A 13,427-nucleotide genomic window follows, 5' to 3' on the forward strand; every position below is an offset into this window, starting at 1 on the left:
AAACCCATGAGAAGTACAAAATAAAAGGAAAGTGGGCTGACTTACCATCCAAAGGAACAAATAAAATTCAAACAAACACCCAAGTCTCCAAAACAGAGACATGCCCCAGTGCAAAGGAATGCAGCATCTGTTGCCACAACAGCTTCAGCTTTGTTTTTAATATACTTGTCATGAAGACTGAAAGGTAACAAGGTAGAAAAGACAATTTACTAATAATTTAAATACACAGAAGGCATGTTGTGTTTAATTCACTAAATATTTATGTACCTCCGAAGTTCCACTGATCCTTGTGTAAGCAGAGACATTTAAGCACTATGATTGAAAACGAGTAACTTCCATTGTTTAGCCCTGACTCAGCATAGCACTTTTAAACAGAGAAGGCAGACTACAAAGTAGTTATGTTTTTTTTGAGTTTTTAATGATAATTATCTCCAGGTTCAGCAATGGAAATTGTAACAACTCAATACTGCACGCATGACATCTTTCTCCTAACGAAACAAGAAAGTAATGAAATCTCATCCACCTGAAAAGAAGGTCTTTTTTCCATAGGTTAATTTACCTAGGTATTTAGAAAACGCGTAGGTGTCCTTTTGTTGACAATCGTGAGGCAGAGGTATCGTTTGGCAGTTTTTCTGAGAACGAACGTAACACTTCCAGGAAACTGGAACTAAAGCTGAAGAACTCTTGATTGTCTGAGCAGGAAAAAAAAATATTTTAAAAGAGAAATCCTCTTTTAATGATTTGACTGTTAGTTTTTCTTCATGAGGGCTTTTTCCTGACAGATCTCAGAATTAACTTGTCATCTCGTTTCTCTATCTCTAAACCCATACTCTCAAGGGCCGAATTGTCTGCCAGTCCCTTCTCCTCCATCTGCGCAATAAGCTCTTGGTTTCTCTCATTCTGTTCCGTGAGATTTCGGATAGCATATACTGCCCACTGGTTCACAACTGTTGGACAAAGTTAAGGATCATTTATTTATTTAAAGATGAAACAATGCTTATTTTAATATATTACTGCATTCTCTCCCCCACATCCCCCCGACCCTCAATCCCTCAAACCCAGAAAAACAGTAGAAATCAAGAGTTTGAAAAAGTAAGACGTTTACAGGCTATGACTCTGAACCTGCAAATACTTGCATATGAGGTAATTTAAGTTTAAATGAGGTATGTCCATTAACTTCAGGCAAGTTCACTACGTTTTATCTTGAATAAAAAAAAAAAAACCAAAACCAGAACATAAATGAACTGCAGGAACTAAAAGGACATATTGTTTTAAACCAAAATTACAGTTAATTGGAATGTTCCAATGATCTTCCTAGTGAGATTAAAAAAAAAAAAAGCCAGTCACTGTGTTTACAATCCGAACACTCCAGCACTACACTTCCATGAACTGGCAAACAAAATGAGATGTAAATCAGCTACAGGAAAGAAGACAACTATTATTTTCACTGAAAAGTTGGAGAAATGTAGAAAGAGAAAGACATCCAGGTTAACAACTCAAAATAGCACAAATAATGTCGGGACACTTAAAAATATTTAACTTCTAATGTTATCTAAACTTGGTTCTTTGTGCCTGGGTGCTTTAACTAAGTCGCCAACAGAACGCTAAGATCACCAGCAGGTAGCTCCTGCTCATGTTTAAGTGGGCACAAGCTGCAACTCATTCACCTTCTAAGGTGGTCCCTTGAGGCCAGGATTGAGGCACATGTCAGGGCCGTAGACAAAGGATTTAAATTCCCAGGATTATCAGTCAGGCATCTTCCAAGTGAACTACAGTGTTCATTTTATGAAGTGTCAGAGATGTTAGACCCAATTCTGCAGCTGAAGAGCTATGTTATGATATAATCTTTCCCAAGTTACCCATATGGGAGGCAAGCCATTCTGAATCACGCAGAAGTGGTTTGCCTGCAGGGCACCAATTATTTACTACATGTAGCTTCACATCCAGTAGAAGAACATGCATAATTTACTCATCTCCTTGACGTCTTTTGGGTTGGACAGTGTCTAAGCACAAAGATAAGACAGCGTTCTTGTGGGCATTTGCCAGGGGCTGACTGGAGGGGAAAACTCTTCAGTTGTGGAAGATGGGAACATTAGCCAAAAGGACAAAATATAGGAACTGGACTTGCTCACACAATCTATCATGACAGCATTTGGAAAATCCAGTACCACTGCGTATACATTCTTACAGTAGCCGTCTTAACCGTTTTCTCTGTGCATCTTGAACTGACTGTTGTGCCCACCTTGCTGCCACCTCCAACTACCCCTTGGGCTTATACTCATTCAGCAGAGGCAGTCTCTCATGCTGGGTTGTTGGACACATCAGTCAATGTGGATGAACAACAGCACGTAGCAGGAGCAGCTTTCTTAATATAAGGCTCGGTCCTGCCTTCACAAGTTTGCACTTTAAGAGAAGGGAAGTGATAATCGAGAATACGGGAGACCAAAACCAAAAAAGTTTATGAGCCATGCCTACCCACGGTACTACTTCGATGCCAAAAGAAAACAGAGAAGGAACTGAAACAAAACGCACATGAGAAATCCTCAACAGAGAGAGAAGGGTTTAAAGGAAGAGTAGCTTGGACAAACATCACAGGAAACATACATGCTGGGGAACAATCCTGCGCTGGCATGCATCAGTGAAACAGCCTCCTGCTTTTTAACAGCAGTGTATATTTATTTTCATGTTCAAGCAGTCCAGAACAGAAAATCAAAAATGGCAAAGCAATAACAACTATAGGGCTGTTTTCCCACAGAGTTCTTCAGACTTTGTCAGGAAACATGCTGCATGCCTCCCTCATTTAAAAAATTCTAGCCAAAGACCGGATCCAGGTGGGGTAATGACAGAGGAGAGAAATTAAGAAAACAAATATGTATCACATCAAAGCCTTAATTGGTGAACATGACTAAGAATATCAATTCATTCTCTTCTGTCAGTGCATCACTACTATGGTTAAGTGAAAAGACAAGTGCCAAACTTACGTAAGTTACATAAACTGAATATTTCTACTGGAGATCACATTTGAGTATATAAAACAACCATAAAATATCAAAGAAATCAAGTCATATATAAGCAGAATCTCACTCATCAGTTCCATTGGTGAGAATAAATTTCAGAATAGCAAAGTATGCAAGCTGATGAATGCAGGTGAACAAACAGATGAACAAAGCCTGATACCTAACAGGTGTTTCTGAGGTCTGATTTAAGGCATTTCAGGAGTGCCATAACATGAAGTTCTCCCAATGGACTGTGAGAAACGTGCTACCACTCTCCTTGGCTCTGCTCCTGGGATGAGAAGCAGACTTCTCTTTGGGTTGGACAGTGTCTAAGCACAAAGATAAGACAGCGTTCTTATGGGCATTTGCCAGGGGCTGACTGGAGAGGAAAACTCCTCAGTTGTGGAAGACGGGAACTTTAGTCAAAAGGATAAAATATAGGAACAGGCCTTGCTCATGCAATCTTTCATGACAGCATTTGGAAAATCCAGTACCACTGCATATACATTCTTACAGTAGCAGTCTTACCATTTTCTAAGTTTCTAAGTTATGTTTTAGTGTTCCTAAAACATAACTCAGCGTAAAATACAGCATCTGCATAATAGAATACCTCCTAAAAAAAAAAAAAAGAAGTTATTTTCAAAGAATGACAGTTCTCAATCACACAGAGTGCCACAAAAAGTACTCTCGAAATTTTTTTTTATATATTAGCCTTGGGAATATTCCTGTTACCATCATCTTTATGCCCTTCAACAAAAACCACGGCTACACCCCACAGTAAACCTTGTTTTTCCATTATCATATCCATTCATGCTTAAATAATATCTAAGACATTCCCATTATCTTATGAACTCTATCATCATTATGGCATTTATCATTATTGACTACTGTAGCTGAAGCTGCAAAATGGTTTCAATAACGTTTTCACTCACTCAAAACCTCTTTTCTGTATGTAGGTTTTCCATTGTAAATTCAGTCATGAATATGCATGATTTCCCTTGTTCGCATGCTGTGTGAGGCGAAGACCTTTGGATGGCTGTGTGCAGACCTAGACAGACTTAAGTGTCAGCAGAGATTAAAGCCAGTCCCCAGCTAATACTCACATTACCCTCTTGCTCCTCTCCAAAGACAGAGACACAGAGAGAAAATTAAACATATTCTAGAGTCTCTAATCCTACCAACACTTTAAGCACTTTATTGTATGCTCAGCTTTAGAAAGAGAGCTTCTAAAGTTTCCATAGTTACTACAAATAAGAGCATGAGCCTGTTTGTTGTGAAACTGCATAAAAGAAAAGAAATGTAGCAGGCACCACAGATCTGATTGCGTAGACTCGTCTAGATTTTTCCAAGATGACACATTGCGCTCTCAAATTAATTAGCTCTATAGAGAAGGAAGCAAAGATTACAATATCTCTGTCACAGTGTAGAAGGCATATAAAAGAAAGAAAAATTTTCATTTCATTTTGCAGGAGCTTCATTACTAGACTACCTGTGTTTAGGTAATGAAAGCAAACAGTCGTACGCATTTATAGCAACTGTTTTGAAAAATCCATCAGTACTGTGCGCTATGGGATTCCTGTTATTTTGACTTATACAAACAGCAACAAAACTGAATCAACTTGCCCTATGATGTTTCATACTCATGTATGATCTTCACACAGCAATTTAAAATTTATCATCTAAACTCCTCTGCGTTGCAACTTCAATTGTCAGGGAGGGGGGCATACAGGGAGAAAGAGAGGTGGAGAAAACGTGCTGGCAATCTGCCCTAAAGGATGAAAAACTTTACTGCATAGAATCTACATAAACCAGGAAAATCTATGCCCCTTGAATCCTGTGGATTTTTTGCCATTAACTGTAAAGGGAACTTTTCACACTTTTCTTGTTTCTTCTCTTATTGATTTTGCTCCAAGAGGTTACTAGAGTTAATGCTAGCAGTAGCAAAGTAACTGACATATAAGTTTAATGGTGTATGAAAATATAACTGGGCACTGTCAGAAGTCACTAACCAATATCCTATTGCAATGTATTGCTGAAAAGGAAGGTTTACAAACCATTTCCCAAAGAGAGTATTCCAGCTTTTCATTCTCCTATTAGGAGGTAGAATTTGGACTAAATGTTGCTGGTAAGTCTATTACAGCCATCAGGACCTCTAAGAATTTTTCTATAAAATAATTTGGATTTTGTGGCTGAAAAATAGTAGACATACTTATTAACGAGGTTTGAATCTGACTAGGTAGATATACAGCAATGTGTAAGTAACATTGAAAGTATGTTGCTTGAAAAAGGCAAGTAGTAAGTTTTAAAAGTTAAGTACTATTATTAACTGATAGGATACTGTAGAGTGGTGACAAGGAGAATGAAATACGTGTATCTGTTTTCTTAAGTCCCCTTGATACTTACTAATACTGAGGAATTTCTAAATATAACATCCTTGGTGGAGAGTCTGATTTATTGCATAGTTTAGATACTTTTTTATTTTTAGTTAAACATTTTCCTGCACTACAGTTGATTTTCTACAGTTAAATGATTACTTAGAAAACTCTCTTCCTTAAGAGACATTTAGCCTAATGAGAAAAAGAGGATAGTCTTTATCAAATTCCACTACCTCATTTAAATCATATTTTTGACTATTTAAATATTCGCTTCATTTTAACCAAATATAGGAAGAGATACAAAACCTCATCAAGAAGGACAACCCACATGGGCTGGAACCCTAGTCAAACAGACTGTTTATGCAACAAAAGCCACCCAATTTCTCTAAGAGCTTTTCTGGAATACATCAATAGGGCTAAAAAGCACAGATAATGAAAATACAATTCTTGTTAATGATATTTCTTACTCGTCTTTAATACGTAATTCAATTCTCAGGAAATCTTCTGTAAACAGGAATGAAATATTAAAGAATCACTTCTTACAGACCTGACTGGACCACACTGAAAAGACATAAACCATCTCCCCTTCAAGCCTTTCAGTTCTTTTAAGTACTTTTCGTTTCACAGCAACTTGAAGATAATTCTTCCCACCATTAAAAGAGGTCTCTAGACAACTACTGCAACTGTTAATCACAGTTTGGATCAATGTGCTGTGATTGACCACACGTAGCAGACAGTCAGGATTTTGGTCCCTCACAGTCAGCCAAAATGCTTACAAAGGTCTACAAGTTTCTTTCTGTTGAGGGTTTCAGTAGTTCTATGAAATCCTAGAAGCTGTATAAGATACTAGCAACTCCTTTTATCTCTTTTACCTTTTTAATGTAACTTTTACTTGTGTTTAAGACATTACCAAAAAAGTAATCACAGAAAATGTAAACATTTATCTTAATTTATTCACTTATTTTAAAGAAGATTACTCATATTTTTAGGATTAATGCTTTGGACTCTATTTATACCTGACATCAAGTTATCAGCATTAGAAAACTTCAGGAATTCAGCCTATACAAACTTAAAATAGTCAGCCTAGAACGGTCTAAAATATTTTGGCTGCCTGTATTTTTGTTTATTCCATAGCACTTACTATCACCTATGACTGCAGCCACCACATTCTGGGTTTAAAATCTCGGAGCAGGCAGTGCCGTATCAGTTGGGAATGTCTTTCATTCTGTCCTTCCCCTGCTTGACCTGGCTCTTGCATAGCAGACACAGCACAACTCACCTAACCTAGAAACCTCCAAGGTGGAGAGGCACCACTGGATGCTGGAAGAGGCATTTATTCCTGATCATGCTTTTTTAGGGATAAGATTTGTAACACTGGGGAACCTAAAGCAGAGGTTCGCTTCTGCTACAGGTAACTTTCATCTGGTCCAAGGGATTACTAGAAGGGTTGGACCATCCACCGCCTAACAAGCTTCAATCTCCACCACTACGTGGCAGCAAAGCTTCACTGCAAACACATGAAACCAGATGCCGGCAGCCAGCCCTTTCCTACTCCTTACTGGAACAGGAAGACCCAGGTGGGCTGCTGATGGTTACTGCAGGTACTCCCTATACAAATTTGCTTCCACAAAATACTTTGGTAAAAACAGAAAGCATATCCCCCAAAACCTGCACTGAGATTGGCAGCTGGAATTCCACTCTGCAGAAGAACATTGCTTTGCCAGAGGAAGATCTCAAATGATACCATCTCAGAAGAGACAAGCAAAACTACTCAACTTGAAGTCATCTGAACGGTTTCAATACTAAGGCAACAACCTCTTCAATTCACAGCCTACAGAAACTAGGAAACATCTGTAGCAGAAAACAATTGTACATTCAATATTTTTTTCCAGTTTTCAAGCTTTCATTAACCTCCCACACCAACAGTTACCTCTTCCTCTAGCAGACAAACACCATCTTTCTGGCTACCTGTATTTATATCAGTTTCTTAACATCCTACCTACTATCTGCAATACTAAATCCATTTCTTAAAGTGTCCCTTGTGGGATACAGGTTTCTTTAACACAGGACTGGTATCTTCTGTCTAATCAACACACAGGTATGTTGTATCTCATATATAACTTTCAGTGCAAATTCACTCATCTAACTATCTATGGCCAACAAATACACTTCAAGATCAGAATGGAAGATTAAACCTCTTTTGCCCAACAATTCTGCACAGAACACAGACAACCATAGGTCAGTCGCTCTTGAGATCAAGCCTCTCAATTCTGCTTCAGGTACAAGATATTTTCACACCTTTTTCTGAAAGACATCCGATGTTGACCAGGAGATTTTGATGTGTCTCTAAATAAACTGTCCAGTGGGTAAATACCTCATTCATTACAACCTGTGATTGATTTCTGGTTTAGATTTGTTTAGAATTGTTTCAAAACACTGATTTTCATTATAAATAAAAAAAAAATAATTTCACAGATCATGATCAAGGCACTCAGTAAGCATCTTTTGCAAGAACTAAAGAGAGAAACTGAAAGAGATACTCCAATCGTTGCATAGTTCTTGTACCTCTTATAGAATCATAGAATCATAGAATGGTTAGGGCTGGAAGGGACCTTCAAAGGTCATCTAGTCCAACCCCCCTGCAAGGAACAGGGATATCTCCAACTAGATCAGGTTGCTCAGGGCCTTGTCCAACCTGGCCTTGAACGTCTCCAGGGATGGAGCATCCACCACCTCTCTGGGCAACCTGTTCCAGTGTTCTACCACTCTCATAGTAAAAAATTTTTTCCTAATATCCAACCTGAACCTACCTCCCTCTATTTTAAAACCATTACCCCTTGTCCTATCATAACTGGCCCTCCTGAACAGCCTCTCCCCATCTTTCCTGTAGGCCCCCTTGAGGTACTGGAAGACCGCTATAAGGTCACCCCGGAGCCTCCTCTTCTCCAGGCTGAACAGCCCCAACTCTTTAAGCCTGTCCTCATAGGAAAGGTGCTCCAGCCCTCTTATCATCTTCGTGGCCCTCCTCTGGACCCTCTCCAACTGGTCCATGTCCTTCTTATGTTGGGGACTCCAGAACTGGACGCAGTACTCCAAGTGAGGTCTCACGAGGGCAGAGTAGAGGGGGAGAATCACCTCCCTCTTCCCTCCATTTGTATTTTTCGGCATCCCTTTAGAAGCACAGGCACTAGAGCTATGTAACAAATTCTGCCAAAATTTTCTGTATGGCTGATTACAGCTGTCACGCAGTCGCCTGCCCCTTCTGGCTATTAATAACTCAGAAAAAGTGAACAATGAAAGCTCACAATATGCAGTTGCTCTCTCACTCCTAGCTATGCTCCCACAAGTAGCATCCAAGCTCTCCAGGTCATTCAGAAAAACATTTTCAGCACTGTTCAATTCTGATACCCAGAGGTGAGGCCAAATCATGAGGCTCATTCCTAGTTCCAAGGCTTGACTGCTTGTTTTTATATACTCACTTCAGTGATGTCCAGCTAAATGGTATCCAACGTTCATTAAAGCGCTGTTTACTACTTAGCTTGGGTTACTAAGACGTTTCTTACCTAGAGCAATGTGAGGATCTTTCTCCTCAGAGCACTGGTATTTCTAGAGGTTAACAGATCACACAAGACATCACTGAACAGTATTACACACCCAGATTGCTATTAGTCTTTAATGCCTGCTGGCTAAACAACATTTAATCCGTATTTTATGTGCCTCCTTTCATGCCCCATGGGACTTAAAAGCACAGTGCCAACACACCTTAATATACTATGAAATTAAACACAAAATTTTGGTCAAGTATTCCAGAGCACAATAGCCATAGCACATGTTTAGCTATGTCAGGCTATTTTTATTATAATGTTTCTTATGCCAAAACTTACAGTACTTTTAAAAAAATTAAGCCATAACCTCTAGTTTGTTTTACTTTTTCCTATATTCAGACTTGTAATACTAGCTTAAAAGCATGAATATGACACATTCATTTTTGCTGCTTGGGCTGCCAATTATTATTTTTTTTTTACATTATGACTTACATTTTTAATAGAAACCCGTAATTTACAAGGAACTATAAATCATCTGTTTTTAAAACAGAAAGAATCACACTCTTGATCAATCTCTAGCTAATACTCCACAGTTACAATAGTCTGTTCTTACAGTCCCTTCTATTACACTAATCCCATTTTAAGAACTCATGACAACTAAATCTGTTAGTTATCTCTAAGAGGTACTGGAGAGTTAGTAGGTTGTTACATTAAAAAGAAAAAGCTTCAATTGCTGTTACCTAACTGTTAAAAACGTCTTGGCTTATGTTCTTTTCCCAGGTACAGAAAAAAAAGAAAAATTCCATTAAGTTGAAACTCATGTATCAAATTACTATTAAAACCTACCTCAAACATTGAGATGCAAAGGACTAAAGCATAGAGGGATGGTAATTGTGTTCACAAACTCATTAAATATCAGGCAGACTATATTAATTTTAAACTTCCTTGGACAGGTAAAGAAAAAACCTCCACTGACACACAGAAATATACTCATCTGCATTTATATGCACACATATAGAAATTAAAAGCCTTTCTAAAAAGCTTTAAAATGGAAATTACAGAAGTCAAATAAAATTTTCAAAAATTTGGCATGAGATTCAAAAACTCAACCTAGTTAATATCTGAGATGCGGTCAAGCTAATTATAATTTATCACTCTAAGGTAGATGAGAAGATAAGACGACTCACATCCTGGATAGGAGCTCTTTTTCTATTTATAATCTCTAGAGATACATCTATTTACACAAATTCAGCAAGGATCTGTAATGGCAGCTTATTTTTCAGCATTGTACTGGAGTATTTTATTGATTCAGAGTCTCTGAATAACTTATGTGGCATAACTCCCAGCCCTGCTGCTTTTGGTAATTTCAAACATCACTTCATGACAAATAATCAAAACAATGAAGGTAAATGAAACTCCAGTTCCATTTTCATAGACACCAGGGTGTATCCAAAAATAATGGTTAAATAAATGGGTGTTTTGAAAGATGCAACTAAATTATAACCAACTAAGGTTTCTCTCCTATGTTTTGCAAAATAGCCATTACCCGCAATTATATCTACTACAATTTCAGGAAATGGTTGCATCTCCTTGAAGAAATCTCAGAACACCAAGAGACAAATCAACAAGGTCAGTGGAATGCACTGCAAATATGTCCTTAGTGAGAAAGAAAGGTTAGATTTTAGAAACCATTTCAGAAATAGAAAGAACAAAGCCTAAACAAAGAACTGGGTAAGTGAGGGAAAACGATTTAAGGATCAGGAAGGAGCTACCCAGGACAATGCATTCACCAGCTGAAGTTACAGATTATTTTAATAATAGTGGCCAAAAAGAGGACAACAGAAAAATTTCTATGTCAGAATAAAGATATTATGCAAAGCACTGGCCATATGACATTTGAATATTTTTTGGAGGCATGCAAGAAACAATGTCAAGAAGACAGACTGAAATATGATAAGGCAGTTGTAGAAGGCATTCCATTCTCAACAATATTTTTGAACCACTCCTAGCTTTATTTTAAAAAAAACAAAAACCTTTGAGTCTCCAATTTCTAGTGCTCTGTCTCAGCCCAGAGGGGAATTTTTCAAAAGAAAGTCTACAGAAATATCAAGCAAGCTGTTTGAGCTATAAAAGCAGTGAAATATTATATTTTCTCTGTTGCATTTTTTTGGTGCTTCTAGTAGCTAAAGATCCGCTTTCTTTCAAGAATTCAAGCCTGTCATGGATTTAAATCCACCAGGAGGATTAGGGCAGAAGACAACTATGACAATATTTGGTTTAGAAATAGAGTTATTAACTTTAATTCCCTACTTTTACATGCATGAGTTGGTGCCTACAGAGATTACTCTTCTCAAAGGATTAGAAATATTATAATGTAACATTTGAAAGAACCTTTTTGCATTCTGTATACCTCTGTTAACTTTCTCCAGCTCTAAGAGGGACCTTGTACATCACACAGGTTTCTTAATGATGGGAGTTGTCACTTACTCAAGCCTGGGTAGAAGTGAGATACTGAAGAACAGACTTCATATTTACATCTCTGCAAATCTGTTTTAGTATTTTATATACTTTCAAGAAAATTAATACTTTCCCCCTGCCCCTGAATTACAGTATTTTAATCATCCTGTAGATGTACTAAATAAATTGCATCCTGAAATTATGGAATCAGAAACCTGAAATGTACCATTAGGAATCATAACTTTCTTAAATGTCCAAATACAAAATTTAATCTGTGGTCGTTTCTGAAAGAAGGAAAAAAAAAAGGGGGGGGGGGGAGGGGACGACGACAGTGCTTTCATTTCCCAGAGTATCTTTTCCTGTACTGCACACTGCATTCCTCCTGTGGTCTTCAGTCTTTTTCATGTTAAAGAGATCACTTTGCATTTGATGAGAAATTTTTTTGTTGGGGAAACTGTGGATTACTGATATAGCTAGCAGATGTAGAATCATCTCACAAGAAAATTTCACATCTTTGTTTGTATTCTAAAGCAAACAAAACATTCTGTGATTCTATGATTTTCTTACAACAAACACTGCAGAAGTGCAGTCTTTGAGTCAGAAGTTAAATCTGCCAAATATCATGCTTAATCCTGATGTTGTAGGCTTTTTTCTTGTTTTTTCACCTTTAGGTGAGTTCTGTTCCAAAGAATTTGCAACATACAGAAAAGATAAACAATAGGTTAAGACATGGAAGTTGTATTATCCCAACTCTTCCAATATAAAGCCAATGTCAAGAGTGATTTAAAATAGGATTAGATTACATGAATGTCTCCTGAACCCTTTTCAACAGGGACTGTGCACCTAGTTCCTACCCCTTCAGAGCTTTACAATAATCCCACATTTGAGTCTTTACTCAATATTGTATAGAAAAACCCTACTTCGAATGAAATCTAGACCTCTTTAGTCCATTAGCGCTTCTGTAAGCACAAGGCCAGTTACTTCCAATGTTTCTTTCACAAGTGTAAGGACGTCCTGATGCATAGCGACAGCAGAAGGCATTGGTGGGCAGATGACCTTCCCAAATAAAACCAAAAGCAATGTTTGGGAATAGCTGTGTTTTTCCCCTTTCACTATAAGAAATAACAAGAAGGTTGAAGCCTCTTGGGAATCATTTAGGAAACTGGCCCACCACTACAGCTAAACAACCCCTTATCATACAACACTGGGGTATTCCCTTGTGAGCCACACAGACCCGTAGGCTCCATTAGTATCTGAAGAAAAACAGCTCTAAAGAATTCACAGCAACTTGCAGGAATGGGGTATGATTTGGTCTGCTGAATAAGGTGAAAGAAATAAGCCCCTCTCAGAGACTATTTTTGCTCAATGAATAACCACACTTGTACCTGTTCCAGTTTCTAGTCTGACCAGTTCATCTGAATACAATTGTAAGATACGCAGAAGGAGCTAAGGTTTGTGCATATGCCACAAACCAGAAATCCTCCGCTTTCTCCAGGGTTTTAGAGAAGAATTCTCAGCACATAGGAGTTGAACAGGACTGAACTGGAGTATGGCAATATAGCGTTTTCTTCTTGCTAGACCATTTTTTTCCATTCTAGTTCCATCCATAGTAGTTCGCTGCCACTCAGTTGATACTTTGTCTTTGGCATTAGGAATCTAAAGGCGCAGGCCAACAAATTTCTGTTCTTCACCTGTGCTGACAAGTCTCATTCTTCCACTGCCAAACTAGGACTGCTAGGTCTGTAAAAGCTTACTATCCACCTTTTTGTTAAAAGTCATAATGACAATCAGTAGTGGTTTACAGAAAGTAAGACTTCAATAGCACTTTATGTCTGGGTATAAGGGCTGCAGCAGCAACCTGTGATAATGCAAAACTTTAGCCATCTACCAAAAAATTCACTTCCATTTAGCCCAGGTAGACTTCGGACTTACTTATGCAACAAGGCAAGTGTCAATGGGATGAGGAAAAGGGTAATTTCTTCCCAGTGGGAAGAGCTCGACTGGGCATGAGGAGGTCATTACTGTTATCATCAGTAGTCTAGGTCCTTTGCACT

At 38.1% G+C, this 13,427-nt stretch overlaps 1 protein-coding gene across 1 annotated transcript in view; it reads right to left on the reverse strand.

Moving 5' to 3' along the window:
* Nucleotides 1–759: 759 nt before the first annotated feature.
* ATXN10 (ataxin 10) overlaps nt 760–13,427 on the reverse strand; it is a 110,569-nt gene continuing 97,901 nt past the window's right edge. Inside the window, exon 11 of the mRNA XM_086610508.1 lies at nt 760–947. Coding sequence (XP_086466634.1) covers nt 760–947 — 188 coding nt within the window. The remainder of the gene's footprint in view (nt 948–13,427) is intronic.

Source organism: Tauraco erythrolophus, chromosome 4 (assembly GCF_009769465.1).
Source record: "Tauraco erythrolophus isolate bTauEry1 chromosome 4, bTauEry1.pri, whole genome shotgun sequence".
In the NCBI taxonomy this organism is placed as follows: domain Eukaryota; kingdom Metazoa; phylum Chordata; class Aves; order Musophagiformes; family Musophagidae; genus Tauraco; species Tauraco erythrolophus.